The 26,385-nt window shown below is 43.8% G+C and overlaps 1 protein-coding gene across 1 annotated transcript in view; it reads right to left on the reverse strand.

Annotated features, from left to right (window-relative positions):
• Window positions 1-1,843: 1,843 nt before the first annotated feature.
• Window positions 1,844-26,385, reverse strand: part of LOC120033159 (zinc finger protein 804A-like) — a 96,829-nt gene continuing 72,287 nt past the window's right edge. Inside the window, exons 2-5 of the mRNA XM_038979444.1 lie at window positions 13,845-13,988; window positions 5,227-5,357; window positions 3,523-4,589; window positions 1,844-2,379 (exon numbers count right to left, since the gene is read on the reverse strand). Coding sequence (XP_038835372.1) covers window positions 1,844-2,379; window positions 3,523-4,589; window positions 5,227-5,357; window positions 13,845-13,988 — 1,878 coding nt within the window. The remainder of the gene's footprint in view (window positions 2,380-3,522; window positions 4,590-5,226; window positions 5,358-13,844; window positions 13,989-26,385) is intronic.

Genomic DNA, 26,385 nt, shown 5'->3' on the forward strand with positions numbered 1-26,385 from the left:
AAGGTATTGGAGTGAACATCACAAAGCCCTGACCTCAATCCCATAGAACATTTGTGGGCAGAACTGAAAAAGCATGTGCGAGCAAGGAGACCTACAAATCTAACTCAGTTACAACAGCTCTGTCAGTAGGAATGGGCCAAAATTCACCCAACTTATTGTGGGAAGCTTGTGGAAGGCTCCCGTATTTTAAATATTATTCAAGTTTCTCTAGAACAATGCAAAACAGTAAAACAAGACAACACCCTCACAGTGGAGAAGTTTTGGAAACCTCTATCAAATACTTGAGTGTTCGATAACCCATTCTGGAAAGAAATGTCACCACACATTTTCCGGAGGCAAAAGAAACACTCACCTGTCTAGGCAAGTTGCTGGCTAGCGGAGTAGAACACTTGAAAAGAAAAGGAGAGCCGCATCCTCTAGGAGCTCATATGCAATACTTTAATAACCAATGTTTCGACAGACAAGCTGTCTTCACACATTTTCACACAGAATGCTATGCTGGCTGATATACAATAGATAAATAAATACAATGAGAGCTGCCCTAAAATAATAGATAAAAGTTCTAACGCTCGGACAAAGCACTTCCAGTGCAAGTACACTATATGACCAATATGCTCGTTGAACATCTCATTCCAAAATCATGGGCATTAATATTGAGTTGGTCTCCCCTTTGTTGCTATAACAGCCTCCACTCATCTGGGAAGGCTTACCACTAGATGTTGGTACATTGCTGCTGGGATTTGCTTCCACTCAGCCATGAGCATTAGTGAGGTCAGGCAGTGATGTTGGGTGATTAGGCTCGCAGTCGGCATTCCAATTCATCCCAAAGGTGTTCGATAGAGTTGAGGTCAGGGCTCTGTGCAGGCCAGTCAAGTTCTTCCACACTGATCTCAACAAACCATTTCTGTATGGACCTCGCTTTGTGCACCGGGGCATTGTCATGGGGAACTGAAACAGGAAAGGACCTTCCCCAAACTGTTACCACAAAGTTGGAAGCACAGAATCATTTAGAATGTCATTGTATGCTGTAGCGTTAAGATTTCCCTTCACTGGAACTAGCCCGAACCATGAAAAACAGCCCCAGACCATTATTATCTTCCACCAAACTTTAAAGTTGGCACTACGCATTCGGGCAGGTAGCGTTCTTCTGGCATCCGTCAAACCCAGATTCGTCCATCGGACTGCCAGATCGTGAAGCGTGATTCATTACTCCAGAGAACGCGTTTCCACTGCTCCAGAGTCCAATGGTGGCGAGTTTTACACCACTCCAGCCGACGCCTGGCATTGCGCATGGTGATCTTAGGCTTGTGTGCTGCTGCTCGGCCATGGAAACCCATTTCATGAAGCTCCCGTCAAACAGTTATTGTGCTGTTGCATCCTTAGGCAGTTTGGAACTCGGTATTAAGTGTTTCAACCGAAGACAGATGATTTTTACGTGCTTCAGCACTTGGCGGTCCCTCTCTGTGAGCTTGTGTGGCCACTTCTCGGCTGAGCCGTTGTTGCTCCTAGATGTTTCCACTTTACAATTACAATTGACCGGGGCAGCTCTAGCAGTGCATACATTTGACAAACTGACTTGTTGTAAAGGTGAAAGTTGAAAGTCACTGAGCTCTTCAGTAAGGCCATTCTACTGCCAATGTTTGTCTATGGAGATTGCATGGCCATGTGCTTATTTTTATACACCTGTCAGCAACTGGTGTGGCTGACATAGCCAAATCCACAAATTGAAGGGGTGTCCACATACTTTTGTATATATAGTGTATATACTATGTAGTCAAAACCAGACTTTACAAAGCAAAGAGGGCTACACTAGTATTTTAATTCTATGGAGGTCAATGGAGTCTTAAAACAGAGGATGTAGGGGGATGACAGTGTGGTGAGGTGGGAACATATGAGGAAACATAGTGTGAGGCAGGGTGTGAAAGGACATAGTCATGGGGTGCAGGCTCGGTCGTGCCATGACCGAAATTGGGGCTGGGTAAATAAAGGGAGGGTGACCGTGTGGGCAAACCTCTGCCCTCAGCGGCAGGTGAGTGAAGGGGAGGATAGGTGACATGAGTGGGGGCTGTGGCTGGAGGAAGTCTGTGTGGTGCTGCAGGAAAGTCTGGTGGATGGTGATGGAGGTGGATAAGGGTAGAGGGAGTTGTACAGGGTGTAGTACTACGGGGGAGGACACAGGGATGTGCGGGCTGGCTAGAACTGGTTTCAGTTTGTCAGGGAACGCTTGATAGTCCATAGCCTTCCTGTGGGCTTGGAGATGTTGGAGGCAATGCCACTCCAGTCTGTCCAGTGTGGACCTGTAACAGTCCTTTGAGTTAAATGATTCCTCCTCTAATTCTGTGTAGCTAGCATTAAAGGTCTCTGACATTTTCCCATTGCCTATTGGTAGAAATACTTTACAGGAGCCATCACTCTTACTGTGAAAGTTTGGCTGATCTGGGCTCATCACAGACTTATGTGCAACAATAACATCTGAGCCCTTAGCTCCGGAATCAAAAATATACCTCTTGAGATCTGACCCATTGATCTGGCCTTTGCAGCTGGATCTGCCATTTACACTGTCAATACTCTTCTCAAGTGCATCAGGTTTCAATCTATCCTCAGGTCCAGGGGAGTCGGAGCCAGTGTATGGGCTAAGGCCATTTGCTCCTCGACTCTGCTCATATCTCTCTCCACTGCTCATGTCAGCCACTGAACTCTGATGAGCTCCACATGCCCTTCTCCTCCTTCTTCGTCTCTTGTTTGGTTTATGCAAAGAGTTCACACAAGTACTACCAACAGTTTGGTCATCCATAGTTCTTTTTCGACATCTTCCACCTTCCTGTAACAATGATTCAGGGAGTGGCTGGTGTTTTAAAGGTGTGGGATCTCTTTTATTCATCTGGTCTGCGCTTGTGATGACCGGGTTGGTCTGGAGAGATCCACAGTTGAGAGAGGTGTGTTCTATGGCATTTACGTGTTGGGACAGCTGAAGGTGCATATTGCCCTCGTTGATCTGTCCTGGACCCTGGAGAGCCTCATCAGAGTGGGCCAGACTAGCTGCTGGGCCATTCATACACTCTGCCAATGCCTGCCTCACAACACCTGCTGTGTCTCTGTAAGCTTCAATTCTCCCCTCGTTGCCCTCAATTGAGGGTGATTGCTTGGGCTCGTCTGGCTGAAATTGTTTTGCACTGCTATCACTTATTTGGTCATCAAGCCTTTCACAATGATTGGGAAGTGTCAGGCAATTACCAAATCTTTCTGTTGCCCCTTCATATCCGTCTCCCCCCCGGTGAGTCATCCGTCTGTGCCCCCGCCGCCTTCTCCTCCTCTGGCTTGTGCTACAACACCTGCGTGTGTCCACAGCCATAGCTGTGTGTGTCAAGCTTGTGGTTGCCAACTGTGCTGAATAATTGCAACACTGCTCATCCTTTCTGATGAGTGTGTTGCTTTGCTCCTCGCATCCATGACTTTTAGGCCTCTCGCAATCCTCCTGAACAAGGCTGCGCTCTGGGCTTGGCAAGCTTTTAAACAACTCACGTGTTTCCAGGGTTGCTTCATCGCTGCAGAACTTCTTAGCTAATTCAGCTGATTTCTCGACATCTCTTTCCACCACTCTGCAGCCAGCGTTTTTAGTGGAGGCTCTGAAGTCAAAGTGAAGGGGGTTGCAGCTGAAGGAAATAGATGGGCTTGTCCTGGTGAATGTCAACATCTCAGAGGGCCACTGGAGCACCGTTTTCCTATTTCTACTGAGGATAGAGCAGAAAGGTTTACATGGCCTTGCAACTGTCCATTTCTCATCCTCTGACACACTTAGGTCTTCGTCTTGAGGTTGAGTGTAAATTGCTTCATTCGAATGATTAGCGCAGTTCGACAATGGGTGTTCTCCCTTATGGGAGACATTATCTGCTAACATGATTTTGTCAGGCTCTGTCCCCTGTCCTTGTTCCACCTCAGTTTCCTGTCTTTGTTCAGCCAAGTTGCTTTTTAGACTTCCCTGCACCATGTCCAGTTCACAGTCATCTAATGTGTTTGAATGGGAGAGAAACATGGAGGATTGGACTGTGCAGGGAAAAGCCACATCCTCAGAGTAAACGAGGATAGCGCACAAATCAGCCGGGGGCATCGAGCTGTCTGACCCCGATGGTGCATTGGTTAACCCCTGACCCTGTGAGCCTGCAATGTGAATCTTCCCCTTGTTATGCAGAGCCTTCTCGCTGGCAGGGGGGCTGGGGGAGTTGAGGCCAGCGGGAGGCCGTGGGGAGTTGAGCTGCACACTGAGTCTCTGTCTACATGCATGCCTGCTTGACCCGTCCTCCCCAGCCTGGCAGAACACCGCCGCCGAAGACTCCAGCTTCACAGAGGCCTTTTTAGGGAAGGAGAAAGATATTTTTTGGCCACACTTTCCGGCCACACTGCTGGGAGTTTGCTGGGCCTGAATGGTGCTGGGGTTATCTGTAAGTGTGTCTAGGGTGATTTTTGGGCACATTGTGTGTTCCTGGGTGCTGTTCTGTGCCCGGCTGCTGGCTCTGTCACCACCGGCTCCCCTGTAGCCTCCCTCCACGGCCACAGTGGTAGATCGGAACATGGGTCCACTACCAGGTGCGCTGCACAGAAAGGAGTTGACACTAGAATCAGTATGACAGCAGCCAACATCCAAAAATCAACATGTTTACATGCACACTAATAATTATATATTAAACTGATTACGGCAGAAGGCAGAGTATGGCATTAGTCATGCATACACCTTACTCTGCTTACCGTAAGGTCATAATCAAAGTAAGCATACACCGATTTAAAACACCTGGTTTTCATACAAACTCTATATGTCTGAACTCAGAATCAAATAGTGTTACTGTTATTATAACACAATATCATGGTCACTGTGGTAGAACGTTTATTTTGATTGCCGATTTTCTGCATTTATCAAAAGTCCCATCAGCAGCCAGATTTGAGATGTGTCCATGTAAACATAATTGTTAGGGAAATTGTTCTTCTTGCAAAGCATGGACATGTTTTAAATTAAGTATTATATTAACTTGACTATCCACAATAATCACACTGTGTGCATGTAACCGTGCTCATCGTCTAATTCATCCCAAAAATAAATACATCTAACATTAGTTTTGATAAGTATTTTAACTTACGTAAACTACAATTGCAACTCGTTCTAAAATTAATTTACAGCCTGTAGCAATTATGTCATATAGGGACACATACGAGTCCATTGGCTGTTCCACCCACCTTTGGACCTCCCGCCGCTGTTCGGCCAGCTCATGTAAACGTCGTAGTGCTCTCTCTTGCTTTCTGCCATCCTTCTTGGATTTGGAGGACACGTTCCGGGCAAACTCCCGCTGCTTCAGCTCTTTCAGTCTCTGGCAGAGAGAAGAAATATCACCAGACTCATTATCTACTGTACTGAGTCAGCCACTGAGGAGCTTACTCCAGCCAAACTAATTGAATTAAGTGATATTACTCTTTCAGGTCATTTTTATTTCCTTAGACGGTCCTCTCCAATATAAGGCATTGGAACGCAATGAAGATATAATGTCTCTATGGAGAAGGTTTTAAACTAACTGTACAGTATCAGACAGCCACCCACAGTGCTGTAAATCTCTGGAGGCATGTGTTGTAAGAATATTCTATGTACACATTTTATGCCACAACAACTCACATCTCATTAATTCACGTTGGCTAACCTTATCCAACTTATTCCAAATCAGCAATCCTGACGTTCACTAATTGGTTACCATATCCTCACAGTTACCCTACACCTGTTTTTAATTCAATGAAGCAAATATTAAAAAAATACAATATTGCAGTGATTGGGAAGGTGAGGTTTATTGATCACATTGCTTCACAATTTACAGCATGTTTAATTATAGACTCATACCCTAGGACTGAGTTCACACTCAGTGGAACAGAAGTTATACAATGCATTTTTCCACAACTGTTGTGTGACAACCAAGGATGTAGTGGACCATAAACACAAATGCAGATCATGCACATTTTGCAATTAGCGTTTATGCACCTAGTGTTCTTTAAATTAGTGTTTAGCGTTACTCGCCACAACTATTGTGTGTACAACTGTTGTTACCCTTGAGTGAACTAACCCTACATTTGCCATAATATATCTTTATTTTTCACCTAATAGAATAGATAATCTATAGGGCTCTATAATTACCCAAACCCATGAATGGCTCCACCTTATGTATTCTACACAGGCTCCTTTGTATTACACACAACTCAGCAAGGCTATGTGACCTTACCTCTTTGAAGTACTCTGATGGTTGCATTTAGAGTGGCTGGGTCACAAAGCCAGGAGATTATTTGCATGCATCCGAGATAATTTTGTCATGTTAAGTAGCCTCTTCTCTCAGGGTTATCGAGCAGAGAGGCTAGGCAATTGTTAATGTGCTGGGTTTACAGTATAGGACGAGCCTGTCCAACAGACACACGTTATTGAGCTTCTACCTCTTGCAGGCTCTCCAAAATGTTTAGCCTTTTCATTCTACAAGTGAGGTAGGTACAAGTGACTATTGATGCAAATTGTTGCCCTCGAAGGTAGAATGTAATGTAGATAAATGACTGTATATGCAGACACAATGTTTTGTTCAGCCAAATGTCAGTCTTTACATTACTTATTAATATATTATACAACAGGTCGGTCTAATCCTGAATGCTAATTGGTTATAATCGCATTCCACCCTGTGTCTATTCCACAAGTTACCACCGGCTTAATCTATTAAAATGCCTATTTACTCTGTTCCATCTGACTGTGCAATCCACTGTCTCATCAGCACAGCCAGGCACTTTATAAACTTGATCTCCACTAGAAAAAGCATCTAGACATTATCTCACATTCCTTTTGAACTAACATTTAGTTTTCAACAGCCGAGATTTGTAAAAACCTTGCTCTCTGTCTCTCCGACTTTTGCAACATTGTTTTAATATTCAAATTCGATCTCCAGCTGTCCCATAGTAATGAACGACGTCGGGACAAGACCCCCAGTCGAAATCATGAATCAGCTAGCATAATTCTTCTGGATATATACAAAGAATTGTCAATTGAAAAAATGTCAGTTAGTTTGCAGTCTTTCCAGCTTCAGTTTGAAGGGATTGTATTAGGTGTGTTGTTGGCTACCTCCTCTGAACAACAACAGTGTCCTGATGAGAAAGCACATTTTCTATGCCAGGCGAAATTGCAACTCATTAGCTCATTATTATGGATATATTCAAATAAATGTCACTAGAAAACAGCTTAAACAAATGCAGCTACTTTCCTATTAATCTGGCTGCACTTTGACGTAACTGTAAATTAGCCATAGTTGGCTAGCTAGCAATCAAGGGATAAGAGTGATAACGCTCTTGAAGCTGGTGTTTGGAGGATATATTGCCACAGTTAACAACACCCATGCCAATATATCCTTCAAACACCAGGTTCTCGGGCGTTATCACTTACATGGAAATACACAATGCACAATGAAGTGCATGTGACATTGTCATGTTATTGTTTTGCAGAATAACGTTTTTTTTGTTATCGCCTCTTAACGGATACTGTTGGGATAACCATCACAGAGATACTCTAAATTTTGACACCTTTAAACACTCACCTGCTAGCCTAGACCAGATCTGTGTGACGCTTTAGCTACAACTGCCCTGGTCACAGTAGTTTGCTAAATCACATGTAGATATAAACCAGGCTACTGTCTTTTTGGTTCTCATCAATCTGCTTTTTAGATGGGGTCAAAGTGGAACTGATATTTAGACTGTTCCAACTATGCTGTTGTAGGCTGCTCCGGGATGAAGTTTACACTAGGCACAGGTCTAGGATCAGCTTCCCCTCCCCCAATAGTAACCTTGCAATACTGACAATGTAATTCTGACCCAAGATCTAAGGGAAACTTCACCCTACTCCTTGTGTGTAGGATAACACAGCCAGCTAGAGGAATTAGCTCTGTCAGTGTTATGTATATGTCTGAAAATCGGTTTATTCATTGACCTGTGCTTGATAAGTGAGAATGGATGTTAATGCAAAATTAATAATGCAGATACAGTTCAGCTTAGGTTAGCATATGATCTTTAAACAAATATTAATTACATTTGTGACTGGTTACAGAATCGGGGACGTTTGACAATAGTTCTTACCTCACAGTAATGTCGTTTGAAAGAAAGTTTAAAAAAATTATAATTCTCCAGAAATGCCTTCTTGAGTATGTGAACTTTCTAGGCCTTAATTACAAACCTGTATGTGATCCGTAAATATGATTATGAGCCTAGTTTAGCCAAGGAGAAGCACTGAGCTTTATATGGAGGAAGACAGGATACTTCCTGGCTAACGAAGACTGGCTGGGATCATGGAGGGGTTGACCATGGTAACAGTTGGTCATGCATTTGCATGTGAATTCTTAAAGAGATGGGTGGGACTAATGCTTAAGATGTTGTGAACAATGCTGAATGGGAGTAAACAAAGAAAATCTATTTAGCAAGTGTGAAAACCTCATCAAAATCTTTCAAGGGTATTTTCTGCTTGTCTCCTAAGTGGGATATCAAGTTTGTCAACTTTCAAAGCAGCATAACTTTCCCATGTTTCCTCCAACTACAGTGTATGTACCATTTTGAAGCTCTGAGTCTGTACTTTTATCAAATAAATTAAGTGAACCACTTAAATTTGACTTTTCATAGAGATATCTGGTCACATTTGATCAAACCTCAAAAACCTTAATATACACGGAGTGTACAAAACATTAGGAAAACCTTCCTAATATTGAGTTGCACCCTATTTTGCTCTGAGAACAGACTCAATTTGTCAGGGATTCTAACAAGGTGTCGAAAGCGTTCCACAGGGATGCTGGCTCATGTTGACGCCAATTCTTCCACAGTTGTGTCAAGTTGGCTGTTGGGTGGTGGACCATTCTTGATACACACAGGAAACTGTTGAGTGTGAAAAACCCAGCAGCCTGGCACCTACTACCATAGCCCATTGAAAGGCACTTAAATCGTATGTCTTGCCCATTCACCCTTCAAATGGCATACATACACAGTCCATGTCTCAAGACTTAAAAATCCTTCTTTTATATTTGCTATTTACCTCTGCTAGATCACATTTATCAATAAAAGAGCTATTTGTAAAAAATAAAAAAAGATTTTTGCAAACAAAATCAAGACATGGGTGGAATAAATCATGTTTATCTTGAACAAATATAAATGAAACAAGGTTTTCATCAGTATTGATGTTTATTGCTTTGACCTGAACAAATTGGAAGGACACATTTTACACACAGTATTTTACGGAAATGATAAATGAACCCCATTGAACACAAATTAAGGCCGGTCTACACACCACATGAGGGACAGAGTTTTACACTGTCTGTGTGTTGCAAATGTGTTTCTTGCCCTTGATGCATGTGTACTGTGTATTCCTGTCCTTCTTGGGTAAAGACATATCACAGCGCTTCTTCTTGTTGCTACCGGCTGCAATCTAGAATGATGAAAACACTTAGTTCAGGAATTTTACTAACATCTCACTCACATATATAGTTACAGCAGGCCAAGTTAGGAGAGACACACACACACACATGCAACAACATCATTCACACTTACTTCCGGTACTAGAGTTGTTGGTTCTGTGGATCAGGTGGACGGGGCACCAGCATCCTCCTCACGATGGCAGCAGAAGCTGGGGTCCTTGGGATAAGTTGCCTCCTCTGGATTTGAGGTCTTACCAATGTCTTGCCCAGCTCCTTGAGAAAGAGCCGTCTCCTCTGGAGCTTCCCTCTGTTCCAATCTGGGTTCAATGCCATCCAGATGACAAACGTGCTGTATGCCAAGATGTCCAAGATGAATATCACAAGTGGCCAGCGTAGGGTTCTTCTTTTGCAGCTGTAGCCAGTCACCAGCTTGTCTAAAATGTCCACCACTCCCTTTGTGGCATTGTAATCCATTATGATTTCTGTTTTTTAATGTTCCTGGCCACAGACTCTCCCATCCCTATGCAGTGTACTCATGAGTGCCATATTTTTGTCTAGGGACGTGTCGGCCGTGAACACAAACTTACAGGAATTGATAGCTGTATTCAACAGCTGAGGTGGGAGTTCTGACTTGTTTTTTCGTACTGTTCTTACCATCGTCAGCTTCCTCTTGAGGAACTCTTGGCCCAGCTTGTGCGAAGTTAAAAAGTTATTTCATGTGATGTTGTGGCCACGTAGTCACTGTGTCACGTCCAAGGACAACCTGCATCCCTTGGATCTTCTCAGGGGCTCCTCCATCTGGCTTCCCCATATACAGTTGAAGTCAGAAGTTTACATACACATTAGCCAAATACATTTAAAAAAATTTTTTTCACAATTCCTGACATTTAATCCTAGTAAAAATCCCTGTTTTAGGTCATTTAGGGTCACCACTTTATTTTAGGAATGTGACATGTCAGAATAAGAGTAGAGAGAATGATTTATTTCAGCTTTTATTTCTTTCATCACATTCCCAGTGGGTCAGATGTGTACATACACTCAATTAGTATTTGGTAGCATTGCTTTTAAATTGTTTAACCTTTTACTGCTAGGGGTTCCGCTAGCGGAACGTTTCGACAACTTCCGGTGAAATTGCAGAGGGCGAAATTCAAAAAAGATTATTAGAAATATTTAACTTTCATACAATCACAAGTGCAATCCACCAAAATACAGCTTAACTTCTTGTTAACCTCTTCGGGCTAGGGGGCGGTATTTTCACGTCCAGATGAAAAGCGTGCCCAAAGTAAACTGCCTGCTACTCAGGCCCAGAAGCTAGGACATGCATATAATTGGTCGTTGTGGATAGACCACACTCTAAAGTTTCTAAAACTGTTAAGATGATGTCTTTGAGTATAACAGAACTTATTAGGCAGGCGAAACCCCGAGGACAAACCATCCAGGATTTTTTTTGTTGAGGTGACAGTGGTTTCAAGGGGATTTCTATGTGGATCTAGATTTCTAAGGCACTTTCTTGCAGTTCCTATTGCTTCCACTAGATGTCAACAGTCTTTAGAAATTGGTTGATGTTTTTCCTTTGAGAAATTAAGAAGTAGCCATTTCCTATCTGGGTGGATAGCCAAGTGTACTGTTGTGGTTGGGGCGCGCGACCTGAAAGCTCGCTCCACTTTGTTTTTATCCGCTATTGAACGCAGCTTATCCCGTCTTAAATTTGATTGATTATTTCCGTAAAAAAATACCTAAAGTTGGATTAGGAAAGTTGTTTGAAACGTTTGGACAATGATTACAGGTAACTTATTAGATATTTTGTAGTCATGTTGTGCGAGTTGGAACCGGTGTTTTTCTGAATCAAACGCGCCAAATAAATTGACATTTTGGAGATATAACGACGGAATTTATCGAACAAAAGGACCATTTATGAATTTTATGGAACATATTGGAGTGCCAACAGAAGAAGATCTTCAAAGGTAAGGCATGAATTATATAGTTTTTTCTGAGTTTTGTGTCGCGCCTGGCGAGTTGAAATGCCATTGTCATGTGTTTGATTGATAGGGTGTTGTCCTCAGATAATAGCATGGTTTGCTTTCGCCGTAAAGCCTTTTTGAAATCTGACACGGTGGCAAGATTAACTTGGGTCAAACGATTCAGGTAGCCTTCCACAAGCTTCCCACAATAATTTGGGTGAATTTTGACCCATTCCTCCTGACAGAGCTTGTGTAACTGAGTCAGGTTTGTAGGTCTCCTTGCTAACACATGCTTTTTCAGTTCTGCCCATACATTTTCTCTAGGATTGAGGTCAGGGCTTTGTGATGGCCACTCCAATACCATGACTTTGTTGTCCTTAAGCCAATTTGCCAAAACTTTGGAAGTATGCTTTAACTTCCTGACTGATGTCTTGAGATGTTGCTTCAATATATCCACATAATTTTTCTACCTCATGATGCCATCTATTTTGTAAAATGCACCAGTCTCTCCTGCAGCAAAGCACCCCCACAACATGATGCTGCCACCCCTGTGCTTCACGGTTGGGATGGTGTTCTTCGGCTTGCAAGCGTCCCCCTTTTTCCTCCAAACATAACGATGGTCATTATGGCCAAACAGTTATATTTCTGTATGATTTTGTACGAAAAGTACGATCTTTGTCCCCATGTGCAGTTGCAAACTGTAGTCTGGCATTTTCATGGCGGTTTTGGAGCAGTGGCTTCTTCCTTGCTGAGTGGCCTTTCAGGTTATGTCGATATAGGACTCGTTTTACTGTGGATATAGATACTTTTGTACCTCTTTCCTCCAGCTTCTTCACAAGGTCCTTTGCTGTTGTTCTGGGATTGATTTGCACTTCTCGCACCAAATAAATTCATCTCTAGGAGACAGAACGTGTCTCCTTCCTGAGCGGTATGACGGCTGAGTGGTCCCATGGTGTTAATACTTGCGTACTATTGTTTGTACAGATGAATGGGATACCTTCAGGCATTTGGAAATTGCTCCCAAGGATGAACCAGACTTGTCTGATTTCTTTTGATTTTCCCATGATGTCAAGCAAAGAGGCACTGAGTTTGAAGGTAGGCTTTGAAATACATCCACAGGTACATCTCCAATTGACTCAAATGATGTCAATTAGGCTATCAGAAGCTACTAAAGCATTACATAATTTTCTGGAATTTTCCAAGTTGTTTCAAGGCAGAGTCAACTTAGTGTATGTAACCTTCTGACCCACTGGAATTGTGATACAGTGAATTATAAGTGAAATTGTCTGTCTGGAAACAATTGTTGGAAAAAATACTTGTCATGCACAAAGTAGATGTCCTAACTGACTTGCCAAAACTATGTTTTTTTAACAAGAAATTTGTGGAGTGGTTGAAAAACGAGTTTTAATGATTCCAACTGTAAACTTCAACTGTACACTTGCAAGTTCCACGCATATGATGAAGCATCATCACAGGCAGCCTAGATCTTGATTCCATATTTTGCGGGCTTGATTCCATATTTTGCGGGTTTAGACGGTATGTCCTGCCTGAAGGGGCAGCGGCCCCAAAATGGCATAAACTGCTCATCAACAGTAACGTTGGCCCATGGTTGTAAAACCGTGGAAGGCGGTCCACCCACTTGTCCCACACTGACTTGATTGCAGTTAGCTTGTCTCTCTTCCGCCGAGCTGGTCTGGTGTCTCGGTTATTGAAACGGCTAATCCTTGAAATAATGTGGACGTTTTCCAGAGACATTGTTGCACAGAAAAGTTCTCTGCCAGTTTCTGCATCCCAAAGGGATTCAAACCCACTTCCCTGGCATTTCAAGTGCCATGCTCTACCAACTGAGCTTCAAAGGACCACAAACTTTGTTGAAGGCATGAACAAGAATCCCCTTTAGTGGAATAATGTGTTCACTGTAGTTCAGTGTTTCCCAAACTCGGTCCTGGGGACCCCAAGGGATGCACATTTCGTTTTTTATCCTAGCACTACACAGGTGATTCAAATAATCAAAGCTTGACGATGAGTTCATCATTTGAATCAGCTGTGTAGTGCTAGGGCAAAAACCAAAACATGCACCCCTTGGGGTCCCCAGGACAGGGTTTGAGAAAAGCTGCTGTAGGTAACGGGGGATATAAATGTGTACACTGTAGTAAATGGGGAATATGCTCATTCAGGGCACAGGTCAAATATTTTTCTCAGGTTAAGCAAGTCATGCAAATACTGTAGCATGGAAGAACAAACACCTTTTTATCCCCTCATATTCTTTTGATATGTACTTTGAAATCAAATATGCCCTTTTGTTGGAGATTGCTATTTTGACAGTGTTTTCTTTGTCCTTCGTAGATTAGATTTTTTTTTGCATTTGGCAACGTTGAAATGTAACTAGTCTGAATGAATTGCATGGTAGGAGGTATTAGGTGCACCATACCTGTTTGTGAGCATGGTCGTAAGAGTTGATGTGGTTGTCAAACTCCTGATGCTTGTAGTACTGCTTGTCACACAGCTCACAGTAGAAATGAGCCTTCAGGTCCTCAAGTGCCTCGGCCATAGTCCTCTCCTTCTGTGAGTAATCCTGGTCAGGGAAAATTTAGAGAAAATGCTAAACTCAATTATATGTCTCACTAGCTAGGTTTCCATCCAATTTCAATTGAATATTCAAAAATGTGCATGAACTAATAAGCACCTTTTTCCACCAGAGATGTGTTTCCATCAAACTGACTTATTGGGGGGAAAAGTCTGTACGTGATGACGTAGTGCACATGACAATAATGTTTGTGGTTAAATTCCAATGTGCCAAATGAAAAATACAAGTTAAATGGGTTTCCGTCGCATTCAACTCTGCTGATGGTTTTGTCACAAAAACTGTTGCGCAAATGTGCACGCTCTGGTCTTGGCACGTGCGCTCTAGCCAACACCTCACAGATACGTGTAGGTTACCTACATTATGAGATAATTATGGAAATATATACATTTATACCATAGTTACCCGGAGGAGGGTCCTGCTTTTTCAATTTCAGTCAGGGGGAGGGTTTAGTATTTATTTATTTTGTCCAGGGGAGGGTCATGTAATTTGTAATCGATTACATGTCATATTACTCAGGGTTTGAGAATCAGTTGCTTATTTAAGTATCTCATGTGTGCCCGATGATGCCCCCCATCCTTGATTCTCTGCTGGGCACTCAATATAAGTGTACTTAATGTGGTCTCAATAAAATTATCCGTAGCCTATATTATAGGCTATATGAAGAGCATGCTCGGAGACGCTCACGGCAAAGTTTTGATTCCTGAGTTTTTGCACTGCTGGGATGGTGTGTATACAAACCTAGGCCACATTGCATTACACTGCAATGGAGAGGCATTCCCAATTATGAGCCCTGACCCGCCCTGCTTTTGCTGATGTGAACCGTTATGTAGTGCCTATCCAATGACTGTACTGTGTACAGTGGCACTATAGGAGGCGAGTCCATTTGTAAAAAAAAAATGCAATATCTGTGCGTGTGGACTAGGCCTACTTATGTCCTGTTCAGTTTGAGATGAGAAGGAGACCGGAAGTCTAAGACACTGCACCTCAGTGCAAGAGACGTCACTGCAGTACCTGGTTCGAATCGAGGCTGTATCACATCTGGCCGTGATTGGGAGTCCCATAGGGCGGCGCACAATTGGCCCAGTGTCGTCCAGGTTTGGCTGGGGTAGGCCGTCATTGTAAATAAAAATTTGTTCTTAACTGACTTGCCTAGTTAAATAAAGGTTAAATAAAAAATAAATAAAAAGCTTGCTACGCTATAATTAATTTGAATAAAACCAGTATGTTTTGTTGCCCATAATGAAACTATTTATCAGTTATTGATCTCACAATAAGCCATATTCAAGTAATTTACATAACATACATTACTATGAAGTGGCAGCCGGGGAGATGGAAAGCGTATGGTGCTAAAAGAAGGCTAATTCGAGAGGGCCTAAATCATTTAAACAGTCTCCATTTTAATTTGACTTTAGGCTACTAACAACGAGGTCTTTGTGTTTGAGCCTATTTATTCCTATTAAAAAAATAAGCAGTAGCCCTTACTGTTTGACAGACAAAATCAGTCATAGATTTTGTCAGCAATGTTCCATTCAGAGAACAAATCACTTTTCTCCCGGGTAACCTAGTATTTCCCAAAGAAAACTGGAAGTGTCATTCAAACGCATATAAATACGTCTGGATTTGACTAGAGCTTTGATCGGCATAAAAATTCAAACCTCATGCTACCTGAGCATGATAAGCCTTACATTAAATATGTTTTATGAGCCCTACATTAAATACATTTTATGAGGCCAAGCCCAAAAAAGCCGAAATAATTGTTCCCTTATCCAATACATAGCCTATGATATATAGGCTAACGCACATTACGCACTACAGAAAAACATAAAAGCCCATTGATGTAGCTATGCTCTCTTGAGAAAATAAATTAAACTAACTCCAGTAGGCTAATATTTTTGAGTGTGGACTGTAGTACTGTACTGTATTGGATTAAATGAGCAGGAATTAAGCACCTTGTTCAAACCATGATGCTGGGAGAGAACATGGGATGCTGGTGCAGGACATGCAGCCATAAAAGTATAGCTACTTTGCAACTACTTAGCATGTTAGCCAACCCTTCCCCTAACCTTAACCCAACTCCTAACCTTAACCCTAACCCCTTGCCTAGCTAACATTAGCAAGTTACCTAACGTTAGCCACCTAGCCAATGTTAGCCACAACAAATTGTAATTCGTAACATATAATACGTTTTGCAAATCGTAACATATTGTACATATTGCAATTCGTAACATATCGTACAAAATGGATGATGGACATCCACAAATTAATACATACCATACAAAACATAACATATCATACTGAATGGTGTGTAGCTGGTTTACGTACAGATTAATACGGTTGGTCAGCCATGATTAAGACCTTTGCTGAATGGGTTAATGTTCTGCTTGTTGAGGACCTGGTGATGACCTGGTCATTTAGAAAACACCATGTCTGCTCTGCCAGCACCAAGCAGTAGATCAATCAGCTTTCTCCTGCCACGCCACTTACTGTACATCAACCCACCCACACTCTCACGCTGTGATAAACCAATATATAGACCAGCATGGCTCTAGCAGTAGGGATAATCTTTCATACACTCACAAAAGGTCATGTGGGACCACTACATTTGGAAAGTTTGGAGAGTTCAAGAATGATTTTACATGACTCTGAAACATCAATGTTTCAGAGTGAATCAAAGTGAATCATCAGTGAATCATTTTTATTCACAAATTATCTCAGTAAAAGAGAAGTAAAGCAATGCATAAGAAGGTAAATGTTTTAAGGGGTTGTGGTACTGACAGAAAAAACAACATTTGAAGTTTATAAGATCACAAGTCACTCAAGTATGGATGTTTCATTCTGGGCGGGAGAATATTTTAAATGTCAGGTTGCTTTTCATCTATTCTCTGCCATCAGGGAATTTAGACTAGAGGCGTTTAACCTTGTAGTATTCACACTGTGAAAAGATAATTCTATTCTATTCATTATTTAATTTGTGGTTGTAATTATATTTCGTCTTTTTGAAGTAGTTACTGATTTCCATATGTTGAATGTTATGAAGACATCTTTGCAAACAGTGATTATGTTTGACTCTTGTACTTCAAAGATGACTGAAATGATTGATTTTATTGTAGGCCTACAGCTAGATTCCGTTAACTCAAAGTTATTGCTAACCAAAGATTGCATAATGCCTATGTAACGAGTATTAATATTGTCTTATATATATTTAATCTAAATCCTTTTATTTGTTTTTTATTTACCATATCCATGGATTGTGAGTGTATCGATTGCTTTTTGGTATAGTGCTCTGGCCTGCAGTATCTTCAAGTCAGCTGCGGGAGTTTGAAGCAAATACATATGCTATGAAGCCCCTAAATAAGATCTGGTGCAACCAAATACCTCCAGATGTCAAATAATTAGTTAGATTGCACACAGGTGGACTTTATTTAAGTGTCACATGATCTGTCACATGATCTCAGTATATATACGCCTGTTCTGAAAGGCCCCAGAGTCTGCAATACCACTAAGCAAGGGGCACTACCAAGCAAGCACCATGAAGACCAAGGAGCTCTCCAAACAGGTCAGGGGCAAAGTTGTGGAGAAGTACAGATCAGGATTGGGTTATAAATATCAGAAACTTTGAACATCCCACAGAGCACCATTAAATCCTTTATAAAAAATTGAAAGAATATGGCACCACAACAAACCTGCCAAGAGAGGGCCGCCCACCAAAACTCACAGACCAGGCAAGGAGGGCATTGATCAGAGGCAACAAAGAGACCAAAGATAACCCTGAAGGAGCTGCAAAGCTCCACAGCGGAGATTGGAGTATCTGACAATAGGACCACTTTAAGCCGTACACTCCACAGAGCTGGGCTTTATGGAAGAGTGGCAAGAAAAAAGCCATTGCTTCAAGAAAGAAATAAGCAAAGACGTTTGGTGTTTGCCAAAAGGCATGTGGGAGACTCCCCAAACATATGGAAGAAGGTACTCTGGGTCAGATGAGACTAAAATGTAGCTTTTTGGCCATCAAGGAAAACGCTATGTCTGGTGCAAACCCAACACCTTTCATCACCCCGAGAACACGATCCCCACAGTGAAGCATGGTGGTGGCAGCACATTGCTGTGGGGATGATTTTCATTGGCAGGGACTAGGAAACTGGTCAGAATTGAAGGAATGATGGATGGCGCTAAATACAGGGAAATTCTTGAGGGAAACCTGTTTCAGTCTTCCAGAGATTTGAGACTGGGACGGAGGTTCACCTTCCAGCAGGACAATGACCCTAAGCATACTGCTAAAGCAACACTTGAGTGGTTTAAGGGGAAACATTTAAATGTTTTGGAATGGCCTAGTCAAAACACAGACCTCAATCCAATTGAGAATCTGTGGTATGACTTAAAGATTGCTGTACACCAGCGGAACCCATCCAACTTGAAGGAGCTGGAGCAGTTTTGCCTTGAAGAATGGCAAAAATCCCAGTGGCTAGATGTGCCAAGCTTATAGAAACCTACCCCAGGAGACTTGCAGCTGTAATTTCTGCAAAAGGTTTCTCTACAAAGTATTGATTTTGGGGGAGTGAATAGTTATGAATGCTCAAGTTTTCAGTTTTTTTGTCTTATTTCTTGTTTGTTTCACATGAAAAAATATTTTACATCTTCAAAGTGGTAGGCATGTTGTGTAAATCAAATGATGCAAACCCCTCCAAAAATCTACTTTAATTCCAGGTTGGAAGGCAACATGGAAAAATGCCAAGGGGGTGAATACTTTCGCAAGCCACTGTATTCTAAGATTGTTGTGTTGCCAGCTAAACTTTTGGGATTAAATATAATTCTGCTGAAAGAGTCTTCTACCGCGTGGTGCAATATTAGGCTATCTAGCTACAGTACATGCTAGCAGACTGTCTGCAACATAGCTTCCCTTGTGTGCACTGTGTGCAGCATTGAGAAACTACCCCTCATTGTATTGCATTTATTTAATCCAATCCAAGTATGTAGGTCTACAGTGGTATTGTAATGTGCATTGCATTTAGTTGTGGCAAGTTTGTTACTGTTTATAGTACAGCCGGTGGTCTTTTGTAATGTGAAGTGTACAACACACAAATATATTTATTTGTATAATGCAGAGCTTAACCTGATGAGGACAGAGGGCGCTGTTGTCACTTTGGGGGAAAAACGTGCCCAATTTAAACGGCCTCGTACTCAATTCTTGCTCGTACAATATGCATATTATTATTACTATTGGATAGAAAACACCCTCTAGTTTCTAAAACCGTTTGAATTATATCTGTGAGTGAAACAGAACTCATTTGGCACAAACTTCCTGACCAGGAAGTGGAAAATCTGAAATCGATGCTCTCTTCTGGGTCCTGCCTATAAATGGGCATGATACCTATTAGTATACATGCACGTCATACACCTTCCCCTGGATGTCAAGATGCAGTGAGAGAAGAAATGGAGTGTTTATCTTGGTCTGAGATGGAATACGTCCTCTTGGAATGACGTGTCACCCATTTCATGTTTTCAGGAAGGCGCGAAGTTGGACCTGGAAATGCCTTCTGAATAGTTGTCGTTATAGGCGACTACTATCTCCGGCTTTGATTTTATTTGATACATGTGACAATATCATCGTAAAGTATGTTTTTTCAATATAGTTTTATTAGATTTTTGAAATTTATTCGGGACGTTAGGCGTGTTGAGTTGTGTGCCTTTGTTCAGAAAGGAGAGCTTCGCGCCACTTGGCCAGTGTGCTTGCTAATTCAAGAGGGAAAAACGATGTTCTAAATCCAAACAACGACTGTTCTGGACAAAGGACCCCTTGTCCAACATTCTGATGGAAGATCACCAAAAGTAGGACCCATTTTGTGATGCTATTTCATATATCTGTCGAACTGTGTACTAGTAGTTTTGCGCCCAGGTTTTGGCCACTCTCTCGCTATAACATAAGCCTTATGTCGTAATGAAGATATTTTTAGAATTCTAACACTGCGATTGCATTAAGAACTAGTGTATCTATCATTTCCTATACAACATGTATTTTTTTGTAATGTTTATGAATAGCTATTTGGTCAGAATAGGTGAGAGTCTAATAGAAATATCCGCACATTCTGGGAAAAAGAAGCTACGTTAGCATAATGGATAACCACTGATTTCAGCTCTAAATATGCACATTTTCGAACAAAACATAAGTGTATGTATAACCTGATGTTATAGGACTGTCATCTGAGGAAGGTTTATGAAGGTTAGTGAAAATTAATATCTTTTGCTGGTTTATTCGCTAACGTGCCTATTGCTATCGCTAACGTGCCTTGATGGATGAATGCGGTAGTGTGGTAGGCTATTGTAGTAAGCTAATATAATGCTATATTGTGTTTTCGCTGTAAAACACTTAAAAAATCTGAAATATTGCCTGGATTCACAAGATGCTTGTCTTTCATTTGCTGTACACGATGCATTTTTCAGAAATGTTTTATGATGAGTATTTAGGTATTCCACGTTGGTCTCTATATTTACTCTGGCTGCTTCGGTGCTATTTTTGACGGTAGCTGTGATGGTAGCTGCAATGTAAAACTGATTTATACCTCAAATATGCACATTTTTCGAACAAAACATAGATTTATTGTGTAACATGTTATAAGACTGTCATCTGATGAAGTTGTTTCTTGGTTAGTTTGGTTGGTTCTTGGTTAGTTAGGTTGGCTTTGTGCATGCTACCTGTGCTGTGAAAAATGTCTGTCCTTTTTTGTATTTGGTGGTGAGCTAACATAAATATACGTGCTGTTTTCGCTGTAAAACATTTTAAAAATCGGACATGTTGGCTGGATTCACAAGATGTGTACCTTTCATTTGCTGTATTGGACTTGTTAATGTGTGAAAGTTAAATATTTCAAAAAAATATATTTTGAATTTCGCGCTCTGCCTTTTCAGTGGAATGTGGGAGGAGTTCCGCTGGCGGAACGCTGGAGCAGTAAAGGTTAATTACTTTGGAGTAATGGTATTATTTCAAATACATTTTTTAGATCCATTGAATGTACAGTATCTGTTTTGATTCTATTGAGGAGATGTATGCACTGTGTGCAGCATTGAGAAGTTCACCATTCATTGTATTGCATTTATTTAATCCAATCCAGATTAATAAAGGACCAGAAACCGGCAACTAGCAGACAGGTCTCTGACTGATGTGTAGCTACGTTTCTCCGATTGTCAAGACTTTTGCCGAAGTTGGTCCCTCTCCTTGTTCGGGCGGCGTTCGGCGGTCGACGTCACCGGCTTTCTCGTCACCACCGATCCATGTTTCATTTTCGTTTTGTTTTGTCTTCATTATACTCACCTGGTTTCCATTCCATAATCAGCGTTCCTTATTTAACCCTCTGGCTACCTGGCTCTACCTGGCAACCGTTCGGCCGGCTCCTTTGGAACGCGAGGTTGTGAACGCCCTCATCTCCTGTCTGACTGGTAAAGCACTTGAATGGGCCAACGCCATCTGGGGAAGGGAAGGACCGGTGTTGGACGATTATGAAGATTTCACCCGCCATTCCGGGCGGTTTTCGATCATCCACCTGAAGGGAGAGCGGCGGGGGAACGACTATATCATCTCAGACAGGGGATGAGGAGCGCACAAGAGTTCGCGCTGGACTTTCGTACTCTGGCCGCCGGCGCGGGATGGAATGAGAAGGCCCTGATTGATCACGACAGGTGTAGTTTACGCGAGGACGTTCGTAGGGAGCTAGCCTGCAGGGACACCACCCTTAACCTTGACCAGCTGGTGGACCTATCCATCCGGCTGGATAACCTGTTGACCTCCCGCGGACGTCTGGATCGGGGTCCGTCAGTTCCATCCCCCAGCACTTCCGATCCAACGCCGATGGAGCTGGGAGGTGCTGCTATGAGGGGGATCGCAGAGGGCACACTGCTGGTCGGTGCTGGGGAGGGTTCCCCAGGGAGTCGAGTTAGCAGGCGGAGCGCTGGTGGATCATCCCAGGTGAGTAGGCACCCGACTCACTCAGAGCTCCCTGTTGCACATATGTGGTTGTATATAGAATTTCCTGAGTTTTCCCCGCATTACCAGCATAAGGCGCTAGTCGATTCAGGCGCAGCTGGGAAATTGATTGACCTTTCCTTTGCACGTAGATTAGGGATCCCTATTGTTCCTGTTGATGTTCCCTTCCCTGTACATGCCTTAGATAGCCGTCCTTTGGGGTCGGGGCTAATTAGGGAGGTCACAGCTCCACTCTGTATGATAACGCAGGAGGGTCTCAAGGAGAGAATTAGTCTCTTCCTGATCGACTCTCCTGCGTTTCGTGTTGTGTTGGGCCTTCCCTGGTTGGCCTCAAATGACCCCACTATTTTGTGGCAACAGAGGGCTCTCAAGGGATGGTCCCGTCAATGCTCAGGGAGGTGTGTAGGTGTTTCCTTAGGTGCAACTACGGTGGAGAGTCCAAACCATGCACATCCCCCCCGAATATGCCGATTTGGCACTTGCCTTCTGTAAAAAGAAGGTGACTCAATTACCACCCCATCGACGGGGGGATTGTGGTCGACGGGGGGATTCTCGGCGGGGGGATTCTCTTGGTAGACGCAGCACCTCCCAGGAGTCACGTGTATCCTCTCTCACAGGAGGAGACGGCGGCTATGGAAACATATGTCACCGAATCTCTGGGACAGGGATACATTCGGCCTTCCACTTCACCTGCCTCCTCGAGTTTATTTTTTGTGAAGAAGAAGGATGGAGGTTTACGCCCGTGTATTGACTATCGAGGTCTTAATCAGATCATGGTAAAGTACAGTTACCTCTCATAGCCAGTGTGACAGAGTCATTGCACGGGGAGCGCTTCTTCAAAAAATTGGATCTCAGGAGCGCTTAAAACCTGGTGCGTATCCGGGCGGGGGATTAGTGGAAGACGGCATTTAGTACCACTTCTGGGCACTATGAGTACCTCGTCATGCCGTACTGGTTGATGAATGTTCCATCAGTCTTCCAATCCTTTGTAGATGAGATTTTCAGGGACCTGCACGGGCAAGGTGTGGTGGTGTATATAGATGACATTCTAATATACTCCGCCACACGCGCCGAGCATGTGTCCCTGGTACGTAGGGTGCTTGGTCGACTGTTGGAGCATGACCTGTACGTCAAGGCTGAGAAATGTCTGTTCTTCCAACAGTCCGTCTCTTTCCTAGGGTACCGCCTTTCCGCGTCAGGGGTGGAGATGGAGAATGACCGCATTGCAGCCGTGCGTAATTGACCCACTCCAACCACGGTTAAGGAGGTGCAGTGGTTCTTAGTGTTTGCCAACTACTACGAGAGGGGCTTTGGTCAGGTACCGGCTCCCATTACTTCCTTGCTGAAGGGGGGACCGGTGCAACTGCAACGGCTGGGGCGGACAGGGCTTTTAGTCACCTGAAGGCTCTGTTTACCTCGGCTCCTGTGCTGGCTCATCCTGATCCCTCCTTGGCATTCATAGTAGAGGTGGACGCGTCCAAGGCTGGGATAGGAGCTGTGCTGTCTCAGCGCTCGGGTATGCCACTAAAGCTCCGCCCCTGTGCTTTCTTTTCGAAGAAGTTCAGCCCGGCGGAGCAAAATTATGATGTGGGGGACCGGGAGCTGTTGGCTGTTGTCGGGGCTCTGAAGGCGTGGAGACATTGGCTTGAGGGGGCTAGACACCCTTTCCTCATTTGGACTGACCACCGCAATCTGGAGTACATCCGGGCGGCGAGGAGACTGAACCCTTGCCAGGCGAGGTGGGCAATGTTTTTCACCCGCTTTGTTTTCACCCTATCATACAGACCAGGATCCCAGAACGTGAAGGCAGACGCGCTGTCCTGGATGTATGACACAGAGGAGCGGTCCGCGGATCCCTCTCCCATAATTCCAGCTTCTTGCCTGGTGGCACCGGTGGTATGGGAGGTGGACGCGGACATCGAGCGGGCGTCACGTACAGAGCCCACTCCCGCACAATGTTCAGTTGGGCGTCTGTACGTTCCGTCTGATGTCTGCGACCGTTTGATCTGTTGGGCCCACACGTCACACTCCTCTGGCCACCGGGCATCGGTCGGACCGTGCGCTGTCTCAGTGGGAAGTACTGATGGCCCACGTTAGCCAAGGACGTGAGGGTTTATGTTTCCTCCTGCTTGGTGTGCGCCCAGTGCAAGGCACCTAGACACCTGCCCAGAGGGAAATTATAACCCCTACCCGTTCCACAACGGCCGTGGTCACACCTATCGGTGGATTTTGTGACTGATCTTCCCCCGTCACGGGGTAACACCACGATCCTGGTCATTGTGGATCGGTTTTCTAAGTCCTGCCGTCTCCTTCCTTTGCCCGGTCTCCCTACAGCCCTACAGACTGCGGAGGCCCTGTTCACCCACGTATTCCGGCACTACGGGGTGCCTGAGGATATAGCTTCTGATCGGTGTCCCCAATTCACGTCTAAAGTCTGGAGGGCGTTTATGGAACGCCTGGGGGTCTCGGTCAGCCTCACCTCAGGTTTTCACCCCGAGAGTAACGGGCAGGTGGAGAGAGTTAACCAGGATGTGGGTAGGTTTCTGCGGTCCTATTGCCAGGACCGGCCGGGGGAGTGGACGGTTTTTATTCCTCAATAACCTATCACCTTTTCAGTGTCTGCTGGGTTATCAGCCGTTTCTGGCACCGTGGCATCAGAGCCAGATCAAGGCTCCTGCGGTGGATGAATGGTTTTGGCACTCGGAGGAGACATGGGACGCTGCCCATGTGCGTCTACAACGGGCCATCAGGCGGCAGAAGACGAGTGCCGACCGCCATCGCAGTGAGGCCCCGGTGTATGCACCGGGGGACCGGGTCTGACTCTCGACCCGAAACCTTCGCCTGCTCTGCCGGAAGTTGGGTCCGCGGTTTGTGGGGCCATTTAAAGTTCCGAGGAGACTGAACAAGGTTTATTATAAGTTACAACTCCCCCCTGATTACCGAATTAACCCCTCGTTCCATGTGTCTCTCCTCAGGCCGGTGGTGGCTGGTCCGTTCCAGCAGTCTGAGGTGCGGGAGGTTCCTCCCGCACGGTGCGAGCCATACGGTGCGAGCCATCATGGACCTAAAGCGTCGGGCGAGAGGCCTCCAGTACCTCGTGGAGTGGGAAGGGTACGGTCCGGAGGAGAGATGCTGGGTACCGGTGGAGGACATCCTGGATCCGTCCTTACTGCAGGAATTTCACCGTCTCCATCCGGATCGCCCTGCGTCTCGTCCTCCGGGTCGTCCCCGAGGCGCGCGCGACTTACGCCGAAGTTGGTCCCTCTCCTTGTTCGGGCGGCGTTCGGCGGTCGGCGTCACCGGCTTTCTTGTTACCACCAATCCATGTTTAATTTTTGTTTTGTTTTGTCTTCATTATACTCACCTGGTTTCCATTCCATAATCAGTGTTCCTTATTTAACCCTCTGGCTTCCCCTGTTGTTTTGTGCGTGATTGTTTTTGTCAAGTAGTTCCGTGTACGTGATCTGGATTGTTTATGTTTATCCTTGTTGGAGTATTGTTGAATTTGAGTAAATATCGTGGCTTTACTCATACCTGTGTCCTGCGCCTGACTCCGCCTTATTCCATTCCCCTAGAACATTGACACCGGTACACTTTCTCGGTCAATCCAGACAATTTTTCTCCAGTAAAATGCTAAATTAACTTTAAGAAAAACATTAGCAAATTAAGCTGGCTACATTCTTTATATGATTAACATTAGAAATATGATGGCCATGCATCGGTTTTATAAAAACTACCTTACTTTTTCAATGTACGCTCATTTACTTGTGTGGCTGTCAGCCAAATTGTGTTGCATTTCTGTTGTCATCTGATTAAAATGTTCTGCCGAATGTGTTGCCCTAAAGTATTTTGCGTGAAAGAAAACTATAGATGCACGTTCCTGATCACTCTATTAAAGCAAAAAAAATAAAACTTAACTTTCATTATAAAGCGCGACCCCAGCTGGACTGACCTGCCGTTATGTTATTTACAAACAAACACGTGGCTGGCTCAACTGTTCTGGGGAACTCTGGTATGCTTCATAAGTTAATGTAACGGGTGTCGTCGTCGGATGAGGAAGAATCGGACCAAAGCGCAGCGTGGTAAGTGTTCATGACTTTTATTTAAACTGAACACTAGAACAAAAAGAACAAAGTGCAAAACGAAACGGAAACAGTCCTGTCAGGTGCAGAAAACACTAAACAGAAAATAGCTACCCACAAAGCATCGGTGGGGAAAAGCTACCTAAGTATGGTTCCCCATCAGAGACAACGATAGTCAGCTGTCCCTGATTGAGAACCATACCCGGCCAAAACAAAGAAATACAAAACATAGAAAAAAGAACATAGAATGCCACTACATGCCATAACTTCACCATTCCAAAAATGGCTGGACAGCACATATTCCACTGAAGTTTGGGCTGATTCCACCATC

Source organism: Salvelinus namaycush, chromosome 40 (assembly GCF_016432855.1).
Source record: "Salvelinus namaycush isolate Seneca chromosome 40, SaNama_1.0, whole genome shotgun sequence".
Lineage (NCBI taxonomy): Eukaryota > Metazoa > Chordata > Actinopteri > Salmoniformes > Salmonidae > Salvelinus > Salvelinus namaycush.